Raw genomic sequence first — 11855 nt, forward strand, 5'->3', positions numbered from 1 at the left:
CTGCAAGCCACCACAGTTAAAAAACTAAAAACAGTCAACATTTACACAACATAAAATCTATAATGACTCTCTGCATACTGCATTATTGTTAGCGACGCTGTTGTTGCCCTAATCCAGTACAAATACAATCCGTTGAAACCGCAATAGCATGAGATTGGTAACCATTATACGAGGTTATTTTTCTACAGCTACTAAACCATGCTTGAAGGTAGCCTACAGATGGTGTTATTCGTAATTTAAAAAACTTACATAACTTAAGTTTGTTATAAAGTAATGACGTTGTGAGGTCACGTGCTTGAGGGCTGTAGTTGTTTCCAATCGAGTCGCTGTAACGAAAATCCAAGATTATGCAAAACGTACGCAAAAAATCAAATAGGTTTTAAAACAAGTCTTTGCTGTGATACAGAACTTAAATATGAAGGAAGGATGATTTTTCATAGCTTGAAGCTGCAATACTTTTCCTCTAACTCGCTTTAGGAGGTTACTGTCAGAATAAATTTAAGCTAAATGTGTTTCCATATTGGCATGACTGGATTCTGACGACAAGTTCCTGGAGAAAATCAGACAAAAATTACTCCAGCTTCGAGCAACGAAAAACCCTCTCCGCGCCATATTTAAATATTTTTTGTTTTTCCTGAAAATCCATTGCTTGATCTTTACCACCTCTGAGCTCAATGGGTTATTCGTAGGCTTACTTTGCAGCAAATATGAACTTTATTTCTATCAACATGCATGTTGTAATCCAGAAGCGCTAGATCTCACTCTCGTTTGGGAAAGAGTAATGTTTTGTATTTATTTTCTAGATCGGCCATTGCGTCTGACTACAAAATATTGACTGAAATTTGATTGAAACCCGGCAAATAAAGCTTGGATGAAATAGTCTGATAGCCGTATGACTAATCTTCCAGAAGGTGGCAAACCTATTCAAGAATTTAATCTGTCAAAGTTATTTCCACTTCAGTTTCTTCAACGTTTCAATCAATTGTAGCTTGTAGCAAGACGTAAACAACTTGCTCTGACCTGACGTGTCTGAAGTGCTTTTGCTCTTTAAATGGTGCCGCCGTTGTTCGAGTACCACGCTGTAAGACGATGGGCTTTTCGCTCCGGCCAAACTACAATAAAAAATAAATGAAGTTTTATAATGATGTCACAATTTCATCCTTTATAACTTTTTACTAAAAGTCAAAGAAAAACAAACTCTTTATGTTTAAAAATAGGCTAAAACAGGAAATTTTTATTATTGTATTGTAAAAATTGTATTTCATTTTTCTTTCAAAAGTCATATAATGTGTTGTTTTCGTTTTTTTAATGAGAAGTCGATTACCAAATCCTACCAAACTGTTTTTCACCATTAGTAATAGTTTTACTATAGTCATCAGCTGGTTACATGATATTACCAACGCCAATGGGTGCCATTTTCAATCAACCTAATTGTTCATTAAAACAGGTTTCTTAAGTAAGCTGAAATAAAAAAAAAATCAGATCGTAGGCTCAAAAACCTGTGCCAAGTATTAACTGTGCCGTGGGTATCCATACTGTGCCAAATTCTGTTTGAATAGGATTAAGGTGCAACAGCCAGAAGACAGCAAAGATTTTAATGCTTTTTGTGTGACTCAGTTTGTTGTCGAACCCAGGTAAACCAAAGAAGCTGCATTACTAGCCTTGAAACAATGGAACAGCTGCGCTTTCGTTGTATGCGCAAGCAGGGCCGTTGAGAGGATAATTTGGGCCTGGTACCAATGAGATCCTCGGATCCTAAATCGACACTTCTAACAAGGCACTCGATCCAAAGAATATGAAATGGTTTCTTCAAGTTCTTTGTTCTTAGAAAGGTTACTGATCCCTAAAGTACTCCCAGACCCAGGTCCATAGTATATTTCCAATTAAACTTTTTTAAATTATTTTTCCGCTTGTAGCGTATCCTTTCTAGCGCTAGTTGCAACGTTCATCTGATGAAAGTGAAAGTAAAAGAAGCAACAAACAGGTTGATTTATTGCTTCACTGATGTTTCGCGCACCATGACAAATGCGTGACACCATTCGCGAGGAGCGAATGTTTTTTCGATCTGAGGATGCGCATTGTCATGGTGCGCAAAACGTCAGTGAAGCGATAAATCAACCTGTATGTTGTTGCTTTTACTTACAATTTCATCAGATAAACGTTGCAACTAGCGCTAGAAACGATAATTGTCCTGACGAACACCTAAACTTTTCAATATTTTGCACCATATCCGTTATTCTCACAAGAAGTTCGGAGATGAGGAGGATATGGATGCGAAGATTTATCCTCCAGAAAGATGCGAGTCATAAAGCGACCCATGGCTCCTGTCAACGCTGCTGGAAACATGGGATGTTTCATGTTTGTGAGCAGCAGCAGATTCAAGGAAAGGCACTTGGCCACGTGCCTGCAAAGCCGAGAAAAAAGCATAGCCTACAACGTTTTTACTTTTTTGCAAAAAGTTTTGTTAAAACTCTGGTGTCTCAAAATTTTTTTTCTGGATCTGCTACTGTCTATGTCTCTATGAGCAAGTATTCGTTGAAAAAAAAGCAAAAAACATGAATTTTTTCGACAAGGTTGAAAAACTTAAGCCACGTTCGGTAAACCATGACCTGCAATCATAGCTGTAAGAGAGGGGTCGGTCGCTCTCCCGCTGAAAAAGAAACGTTGCGAATTTGGAAAAAAATATCCAGTTATTTGGGCAAATCAACCTTACCATGATGTTTCGATATCTCACCAGTTTACAAACGTTACATAATTGTCATAAATTTTGAGATACATTGATATTTTTCAATAAATGTAAAATGTATTATCATCGATTTGGGAAACTATTACATGTTGTAGGCTACTGCAATTTGGGCAGAATGATAAGTTTCGATTCAACATTTTCAAAAAGTAAGTGTAAAAGAGCATAATTAGCGAGCAAAAGTAAGCTTATTCACTGGCATGCAGTAGGTTACATTTCTTCACGGGTAAGATTCAAAAGCCTGCTTGGTACTGGTAACCTTATGAAGTTTCAGGTTTAGCATCGGAAACCTGTTTAGGTTTTTGATTTTTTGTCCATGTCCTACTAATGCAATTATTTGTAAAAATATTTGGGAAAAAATGTCCAGTTACGTAAAGATGGTATTAAAAGAACATTGACTATGATTTCATTGTAACATTACATCAAATACTAAAAGTAGTTTTGTTTAAAGGGGCACGTTTGATGCAAGAAATTCGATTTAATAGTTTATTTACAGCAATAGGAACGCAGACAGGTCTATGAATGTAGATTAAAGTTAAGTCAGCCTTGTTTATCGGGCCCTGTATTTTCGTAGATTGCCAAGTTGATGACTGTGGAGTTATTGGAGTGTTGGGAACCCATGGTTCGCGAGCCATATTTGGCTCTTTGTGACGGCATTTGGCTGACAGAAAATTATATCTTAACTTTTCATTACAACTTAAAACTGAAAATACACTCAAAATGCAATAAGTTAAATGCATTTCTTTAAAATTTTCTGGGGGAGGTTCTGTAGCCCCCCCCCCCCCCCGCTGTTTTTCTTATCCTCAGTAAACACATAACCCCGCTTTCACAATTCATCACCTACCACTACATGTTAGTTGTATTAACTATTAAAGCATTATATGGTTCTTACGGGAATAAATTTCCCAAATTGTACCTTTCACGGTTCTTATGGTTCTTACGGGAATAAATTTCCAAAAATGTACCTTTCACGGCTCTCGTACCTAAAAAGGTTCCCGGCGGCTGTTTCAGACTATCCACTACCTCAGAGATTGTGAATAATGTTGCGTTTTTCAAAGTATATTTGCAAAGACAAAAATTTGGGCAAATTTTGTTTGCTACTTCAAAACGATTTACTCTCCTACGGCTATGCCTAGCATCATCAGCAAAATTGTTCAAACTTAGCTTCCAAGAAGACTCCAGCTCCATTGTTTAACCATGCAAGTAGGCTTTGTACTTGAAATCATTCAATGACTAGAATCACGTTTAATCAGTTCTAAGTGCTTTGTTCACAAACAAAAGACTTCACAGGTAAAACACTTTACTCTTCAGACCACATATCGCTTTTCCATTTATCCAATTTGATATGCAAACAGCCTCTTAGCTTTTTCTACTTTATTATGTAAATATGGAAGAAAGCTGTTGTAGTATTTGAACCGTTAAATTCAAGTTTGTTGTGACATTTTGCTACTAGACTTAAGTAGGACAAGCTTTAACAGTTGCTGCATTTGGTCACTCATTGCCTACTAAGACAAATACCAAATACAGGTCTATTTGTACAAATTTATACAAGTCTAATCGCACTTTAGATAAAAACGCCCAAACAAAAATGGTTAGGCTAATATTTTCCTAAGAAGAACAATGCTTGTAATACTTTGCTCTACTTGGTTAAGTTAGATTTTTGTTTGGCATGGAGCACACTATTTGAAGCATATTTAGTTATCATACTATCAAGCACATTTGTACTCTACATTTGTAATTACATATAATGTATGTCTTTCCAGTCAAAACCTCATTTACACTACCAAAGCTGTATTTGGGAAAAAATTCATACCGCAAAGTCCCGTATGCAAAGCTAAGTTTGAAAAAGTTTATAAAAAATATAAATTTGCCAGAATAAGCATACAATTGCGTATTATTTGTAAATCACCTTGGGTAAGTTCAGTGGCGGCAAATGTGTAATGGAAGTTTGATCCTTTTGAATTTCCGAACTTGGACGTGAGCGAACGTCATAACTTGTTGAGGATATTTCCATGATAATTTAAACTTATTTCTTTTCCTTCATTGCACGCAAAAGTGTTGTTTCTTGTTGAATGTTGATATACAACGTGAGACAGCGTAAATAAATATCATCAGCAATCAATAAAAAAGATGCTACATCTGAAAAACAAATGTTTGATTTAGTCTCGTAATAATTTATAACTTGATTGATTGCAATAAATGTAGCATGCTTGGCCGGCTGGTGTGCTGGAGTTGCCCAAGAACTCGAGATGTGATGCGATATGCTGTCAGAATTTGACATCCATATAACCTACAAACAATTTCTTTAATTGTGCCTTCCAAACGAGCAAAGAAGCAATTTTCTTCAAATTGTTTTTGTTCATTTATTGCATCGCTTAATCTCGTACTAATGTCAAACAAAAAAACTACCTAGGCCTACAGGTTTATAGTATTTGCTGTTTCTGCTCCGGCCTTTGCACATCTATGCTATTATCATTGTACAGTAATGTGATTATTACGGTATTATGAAGGTTGTGATACACAAGGAAAGATTATACAGCAGCCTTCAACCCTGTTACAAAACAAAGTGGTTTATAATTTATTTTAATCGTTCAGTCCGTGTCGATTCTAAATCACTCCATCAACCATTTCTCTCAATAACTCTCGATCTCCAGAACTGAACTGATCTCACGCAACTTTCTTCAACTCATACATTTTTTTATAAATTTTGTAATAATAAAATCAAAATGTATCTTATTTCCGCTTTTAAAACATCGTTTGAATTTAATTTTACAATGAAAATATCTGTCCAGAGCTGGTATTCCTTGCAAGTCTATGGTTATTACTAACCAATTTTCAAGAAGGTAGTCAACACAAAATTTTCTGAAATATTGTTTTGCCAAGCCAACGACCCTTGTCATTTAAACAATAAGTATAGGGATTTAGAAAAAATAAATGTGACTGAACAAAAGCCCTTGTGAATACAAGAAGTATTGACACAAGGTCTAGATAAGAACAGAATCTTATAATGCCCTAAAAGTCAGCATTGGTCCAACACAATTAAAGCAGAAGTTATTATACAAACATTGATTCTTTAGTCTCTAACGTTTGTATTGAGTACTGTTGGATTTAAATGTTAAGGATTTCCATAAGAAACTTTTAAAGCTTTTGCTAATTATTATGGCTGTACGAGTGAAAGCTAAAAATCCCACAAAAACAGTGATTACACTAATAAATACTGGAACACTTGCACCTTAAACTAGTTCTTAGTTTGGTTAAAATTTAGCCCATTTGTGGAATTCACAGCAGAATACGAATGCAAAGTTATTGAAGTACTGACGGTCAATTGCAGCCTTTCAAACAAAAGTCACATGACTTTGATAGGTTGACATAAGAAAAAGTACAAGTGGAATTGAATTATATTAAAATGTGTTGAAATATAAACCCAGCGACAAAGCACCGGAGAACAAGAGAAAATGATTTGTCTTGGACAGATAGATTGAAACTCTCGATCGGGCCAAGAACTAAATTTCAACTTACTTCAGTACAGCCCCATGCTTCTATAGTTTGTGAACAAACTGAAAAACATTAAACTTGCAAGACAACATTTTTCGTCATGAATGTCATGCTCTGTGCGCTTTTCCCAAGAAAATGTAATATAAAATGAAACAATTTGTGAAATATTTTAAGCGCAATTAAAAATGGTATCAAACCGTATTATCATGTATCAAGTTTTGCTTGTATACTGGGCACACATTCATACCATAGCTATTATCATGTTTCTAAGTACCACAAGCTCCAAGTAAGGCAAAGGTGAACATATTCGTTTATTTTCAAGCACTCTATTACCACAAATAATGAAACTATCACAAGGCTACTGTAACTTAATTATAACTTCCATTCAACGCTTTAACACTTTGCAACTCATGATTCCTATCTTTGATATCTAATAAATATCGACTTGAAAAAAGTCTTAGACATATTGCTCGATAAACTAGTTCTTATTTGTTGTATGAATGATATGTTACACTACTCAATACAAAAAGGACTAAACTTTATAAGCCCGCACGAAGATAGCTATTATTTCTTGACTTGTTGTGATTGTAAGACTCTACAAAGCATCTTTAGACAAAAAATTCCACGATTAGCTACTATCTTACTAGCTAATCCTAATACATAAGTTGACAATGCCGAGACGTGTAATTTGTTCTCGTAAGATTAGCAGTTGATGACAGAACAGCAAGCTTACTAAACCAAAACCGCCCAAGATAACGAGGTCTTGAAATGATGTTGTCTATGCAGATCAATATTTGAACAAGGATGAGACGAAATAACTCTAATTGCTCAACGGTAGTTTGGCTGGTTGTCGATCTAATTAATTGTGTTTTCATAACTTTTACTGTTTTAATGTTATTGCTGATTACCTTTTAATGCCGGTTAAGTTACGACTTGCTGAGCGTTGGTTACTGGTTAGGCGCCACTCAGCTACTGCTCATTTTAACCAAGTTTTGACAATTGAATTTACAAAACTATTTGGTCTAAGGTCAGATTAAATAACCGTCTTTAGCTAAATTGTTCAGAATAGATGCAACACTTTTGATTACTTTTGACCGTAGTAGGTGCAGAATTTCCGTCCCTTTTTACATATTTAACGTGTGCAAATGTACTCTAAATAGAATCACTATTATCAAAGCAACCTGTACAGGCTGTACACTGTACAGTGTACATACTGTACAGCCTGTTGGTACAGCCCGTTTCACCCTTTGCGGGATAATCAGAAGGTGCTTATTCAAATAGAACTGATTTACAGGCCGGGGAAAACAAATATTGCAGTTTAGTGAGATACGTTCAGTGTTTTTTTTAATGCAACTGCAAATAGGCTAACATCGTTTTACGCGGATTTTGTTTTTGCAAACTCTTTAGCTCATAGATTGCAGTCCACTAATCGCTGATACAAACACCCATTTCTCTGTAGCCTAGGCTACTGTACTACGATACATCGGTTGACATTTTTTTGGTTTATTGGAGTTTTGTAATTTTTTCAAAAATTAAAAGCTTGATGGGGTTACCATTAGCCGACTTTAAATTTGCAAGGAAAATCGGTTAGCAAAAAAAGAACTACGGACTGAGAAGAAAGAACCATGCTTCGTAGAGAAAAGACTAAAACTATTTTGGAATCCCTTAGAAAAACATCTTTTCGCTTTGTGCAATCAGAGAAATTCTTCAGTAACAGTGCTGTATGGTGATAATAAATTTGAAAGTAAAGATGCTTCAATTAACTGAGCCTTGCAACCTGGGCGTAACTAATAAGACAAACTATAGCCTAAGCCAGCGTTTCTTAACCTTTTCTGACTTTAGCACCCCTGTAAATAGGCCTGAACAGTCTAGCACCCCCTAACTATCATTAACATACGACTATACTGCAATGCCGGATAAACGTTTAGTAGAAGCCGAAATTTTGACATGCCTGCAGATCGCTGGCGATATATTTTGTAATGAAGTCTCTTGTTGTCTAACAAACTGTGCTGTTGTTTGAACGAAGTTGATGCAGAATTTGGCATTTGACTTTCATTCACCATTATGTAAGTGAATCAACTCTCTTAAAACAACAGAACAGTTTGTTAGACAAGAAACCTCACTACAAAATATATCGCCAGCGATCAAAAAGCATGTCAAAATACGGGCGCCGCCATTAACCTTTGGTGAAGGAAAAAAGCGATGTACAAATGCATCATTTGTTTATTCTTCAAAAGTACTCTTCAGGGATACACGGGTCCTAAAAAAACAAAATTTCTGTGTTTCAATGCGCGCAATTCACGCATGGTGAGATTCTGCAGGTGAATACAAAACTGCAGGTATGCACCCACCAGGGAAGTTCGCACAAACTAGCCTACTCAGGATCAAGTTGCGCAGGGAGATGACTACAATAACAGCAAACCAGGTATCAGGCTACTTCGAAACAGCAATTATTGATATGACAACTGCTGATACTGGCAGAAAGACGAAAAAATGCAAAAAAGTAAAATGACATTTTTTGATATTATGCTGCATGCATTTAGCACCCCCTCCAGTCTATTCCAGCACCCCCAGGGGGTGCTAGCACCCCCGGTTAAGAAACGCTGGCCTAAGCTATCTTTCCTGGCAAAGCTGTAACCAACGTGAAAACTCAAGTATTTTCTTCACCTATAGCCTACAAACTAGTCCATTGAACACTGATTCATTCAACGTCTGCAAACGTTAAATTGCTTAGATAGCAGCTAAACGTCAACTAACCTTCAGTAACTTAAATGTCTTGTCAGCATCTGATACGATTTTAAGCTCAAGAATTAATGTAAACTCATAGTAGCCTAAACTAGAAAAGATCACAGCAAAGCACATGTTTAGCAAACTAGTAGCTGGCGTTAGAACAAAGATGTTTATTTCTGACCGCAAAGTTTGCTACATTATCTCATCAGTTTCTACTACACTTTTTCCTCAACACGTTTCAAGTCTCTTCAGAAGCACTCTGCCGATGACGACAGCCCTCACAACAAACTCTCAAAGTGTTTTGACTTCAGCGAAATCGCTTGTTGAAATCTGGTGCTATTTCATTCAAAGCACATAAGCCTATTGGATTTTACACGTTTCTGTTACGTTGACAAACGTCAGATGAACAAATCGTTGCTGCAGCTTTCTGTGGGAGTTTTTCACACAAACGATGTAGGCTACTGGTGTTGCCCAAACCAATGTAACTTTAGGTTTCAAATTCATTGCATGATCATCTGGTTTAATATTGTTATTGATATCAAAGCAATTTAAACCCTGTTTTTATATTTGTAGTCATGGCAATTCACACATAAAATTGAAACTGATATTGCAATCGCCATGTAAAAATTAATTTTGTGTCATTAAACAAGCAGCCACTTTTGTAACCTTTTATCACAAAGCAAAATTTGTCCTTTTCACATTGACCCAAGTCTGAAGACGTTGAATCAACAAAATAGTTCAACAAAAAAAAGACTTCTTGTAGAATCAAGTCGGCAGCAGGGTAGCTTACCGCCTTATCGCAAACTTTCGAAATTTGCCAGATTGTTCCTTCCACAACATGTGGCTCTTTTTAGTTTGGAATAATCGGCTGTAATACCATCGTTGTCTTTAGCAGCTACTCTAGTGACATCATTGCCTTCACATCTATGAGGGGCAGGGGGGGCAATGGTGCCCTTTTAAATTCATGTAAGCTACTGCACATTTTGCAATATAACAATTTCTGCTATTCGCTTTTAGCCTAATTATAAATTAATCATTCATTTTTGCCTCAAAATAATATTTACCGCACAAAATTTTGCAACACAGTACAGGCCTTAAAACTCGTTTTTTTTGCGGCAGCCGTCGTGGCCTACCGGGAGCTTCTTCTCGGCGGCCAAATCTGCGTGCTTGAAGGCCAAAATACAAAATAACGATAGCACAAGTAAATAGAATTAAAATTGAAACAATGCAAAAATGATCACTTAGCGTTGTTGAAGTCTGGGCCTGGGCGACGTCCTACAATAGAATCGTTGCACCACGCAATAACTGCTTTATCGGGATTGTAATCCAGTACTGCGGGACTATCTAACGACACTCGCACGAGTGTCTCCAATGTGGCTGATTTTAAGGAAGTTCGCCACTCCGCTAGAATTCTCTTTAGCAACGAAATATAACGTTCGACATATGTTGACGATGACGGCAAGGTAATAAAATAAGTATTTCAATGATGTGAAGGACATTACTAAAAGAAGCATAATTTTTGCCAAATATGATCAAAAAATGTTTTCCCCTCGGATGTCAACTAACCTAGTTCTCCTTCCTAACTAACCTAGTTCTCCTTTTTAATGTCCGACAACATCGAATTGACATAAAAACGACAATATTGCCAGCCGACGTAAATTAGCACTTCGGATTAAGACTTTGTTAAAATAAACGTCGGGAATTACAAACAAGACTTACAGTGCTGGTGATCGCAGATGAATATATTCCATCAGACCATCAATAACAAATATTCCTGCACAATGCAACAGTGGCGATTATGACGCGCTGACCTAATTCTGCGTCACTCTTTGATACTACATAAGTACATATTTTCGACAGTTAATCCACGATCATTCTATTGCGAAATTAAATAATTGGCTAGAAGAGACCGGCGGCCAAACTTAGCCGATTGAGGAGGTAGCACCGGCGGTCATTCAAGCACTACTTAGCGGCCATGGCCGCAGACTGCTTTAAGGCTTGACAGTAGGTTACATCATTATAACATAGCATGATGCCTTTTTTTATATACCGGACACTTGTAGGCTATCATTACTCAATACATAGTGAGCTGATAGATTAGCATTGTCGCTATATCTTATCTTACAACTTGAAAAAAAATTGGCCTTTTAGTAAAAAAAGTGCCCTTTTTTCGTAATCTTGCCCCCCCAGTCAAAAATCGTTCCGGCGCCCTTGCCTCTGACTCTTCTCAAAGCGTCAGTCTTCGAGAAAATAATCAGATCGTGTTCTAACATCTTGAAGCCAGAAAGACCATGGCCGAGCGGTGAAAGCCCTGGTAGGATACTCGAAAGGGCGCCGGCTGCAACTTTTCAAAAGGTACCATAAAAAATCCCCTACTTTGAATTTTGACCAATCAGAGTCGCGCTGATCAGTAGGGTAGACACTTTAACATTTATTTCTTTGAACTTTGTTTGGTAATTAGTTACAGAAGGAAAAAGAGCAATAGCAGTGGTGGGAATCAAACCCACATGAAGGAAATGACTACCATCGCCCTAACCCCTCTGCGCCAAGTCATCCGATGGCAAATCGATGACTTAATTTAGCTAGCATTTGCGTTTTTCCTTTGTTTTTTTCAAAGTTTCAACATAGGGGATTTTTTTATGGTAGGGTACCTTTTAGAAAGTTGCTCCCCGACTCTCGCATTTGTAATCTGAAGATCGCTGCAGCAGATGAGGTTAATAAACCAATCAGAAGGCAAGATTTAAATTAGCTGATCGCAGTCATGTGACTCATGCACGTAACGCCGTCGGCAGCATGGCCTAGACCAGTGTTTCTCAACCTTTTTTGGCCCAACGCCCCGTTCATGAGCTGGCAAAATTTTACCGCCCCCCCAACAATAACGATTAAT

At 37.0% G+C, this 11855-nt stretch overlaps 1 protein-coding gene across 1 annotated transcript in view; it reads right to left on the reverse strand.

Annotated features, from left to right (window-relative positions):
• LOC145766099 (dynein axonemal heavy chain 3-like) overlaps positions 1-4757 on the reverse strand; it is a 135389-nt gene extending 130632 nt beyond the window's left edge. The window contains exons 1-3 of the mRNA XM_082577758.1: positions 4653-4757; positions 1021-1112; positions 250-326 (exon numbers count right to left, since the gene is read on the reverse strand). Coding sequence (XP_082433884.1) covers positions 250-326; positions 1021-1112; positions 4653-4757 — 274 coding nt within the window. The remainder of the gene's footprint in view (positions 1-249; positions 327-1020; positions 1113-4652) is intronic.
• Between the last annotated feature and the right edge of the window lie 7098 nt (positions 4758-11855).

The sequence above is a fragment of the Aplidium turbinatum genome, chromosome 3 (assembly GCF_918807975.1).
Source record: "Aplidium turbinatum chromosome 3, kaAplTurb1.1, whole genome shotgun sequence".
Taxonomy (NCBI): domain Eukaryota; kingdom Metazoa; phylum Chordata; class Ascidiacea; order Aplousobranchia; family Polyclinidae; genus Aplidium; species Aplidium turbinatum.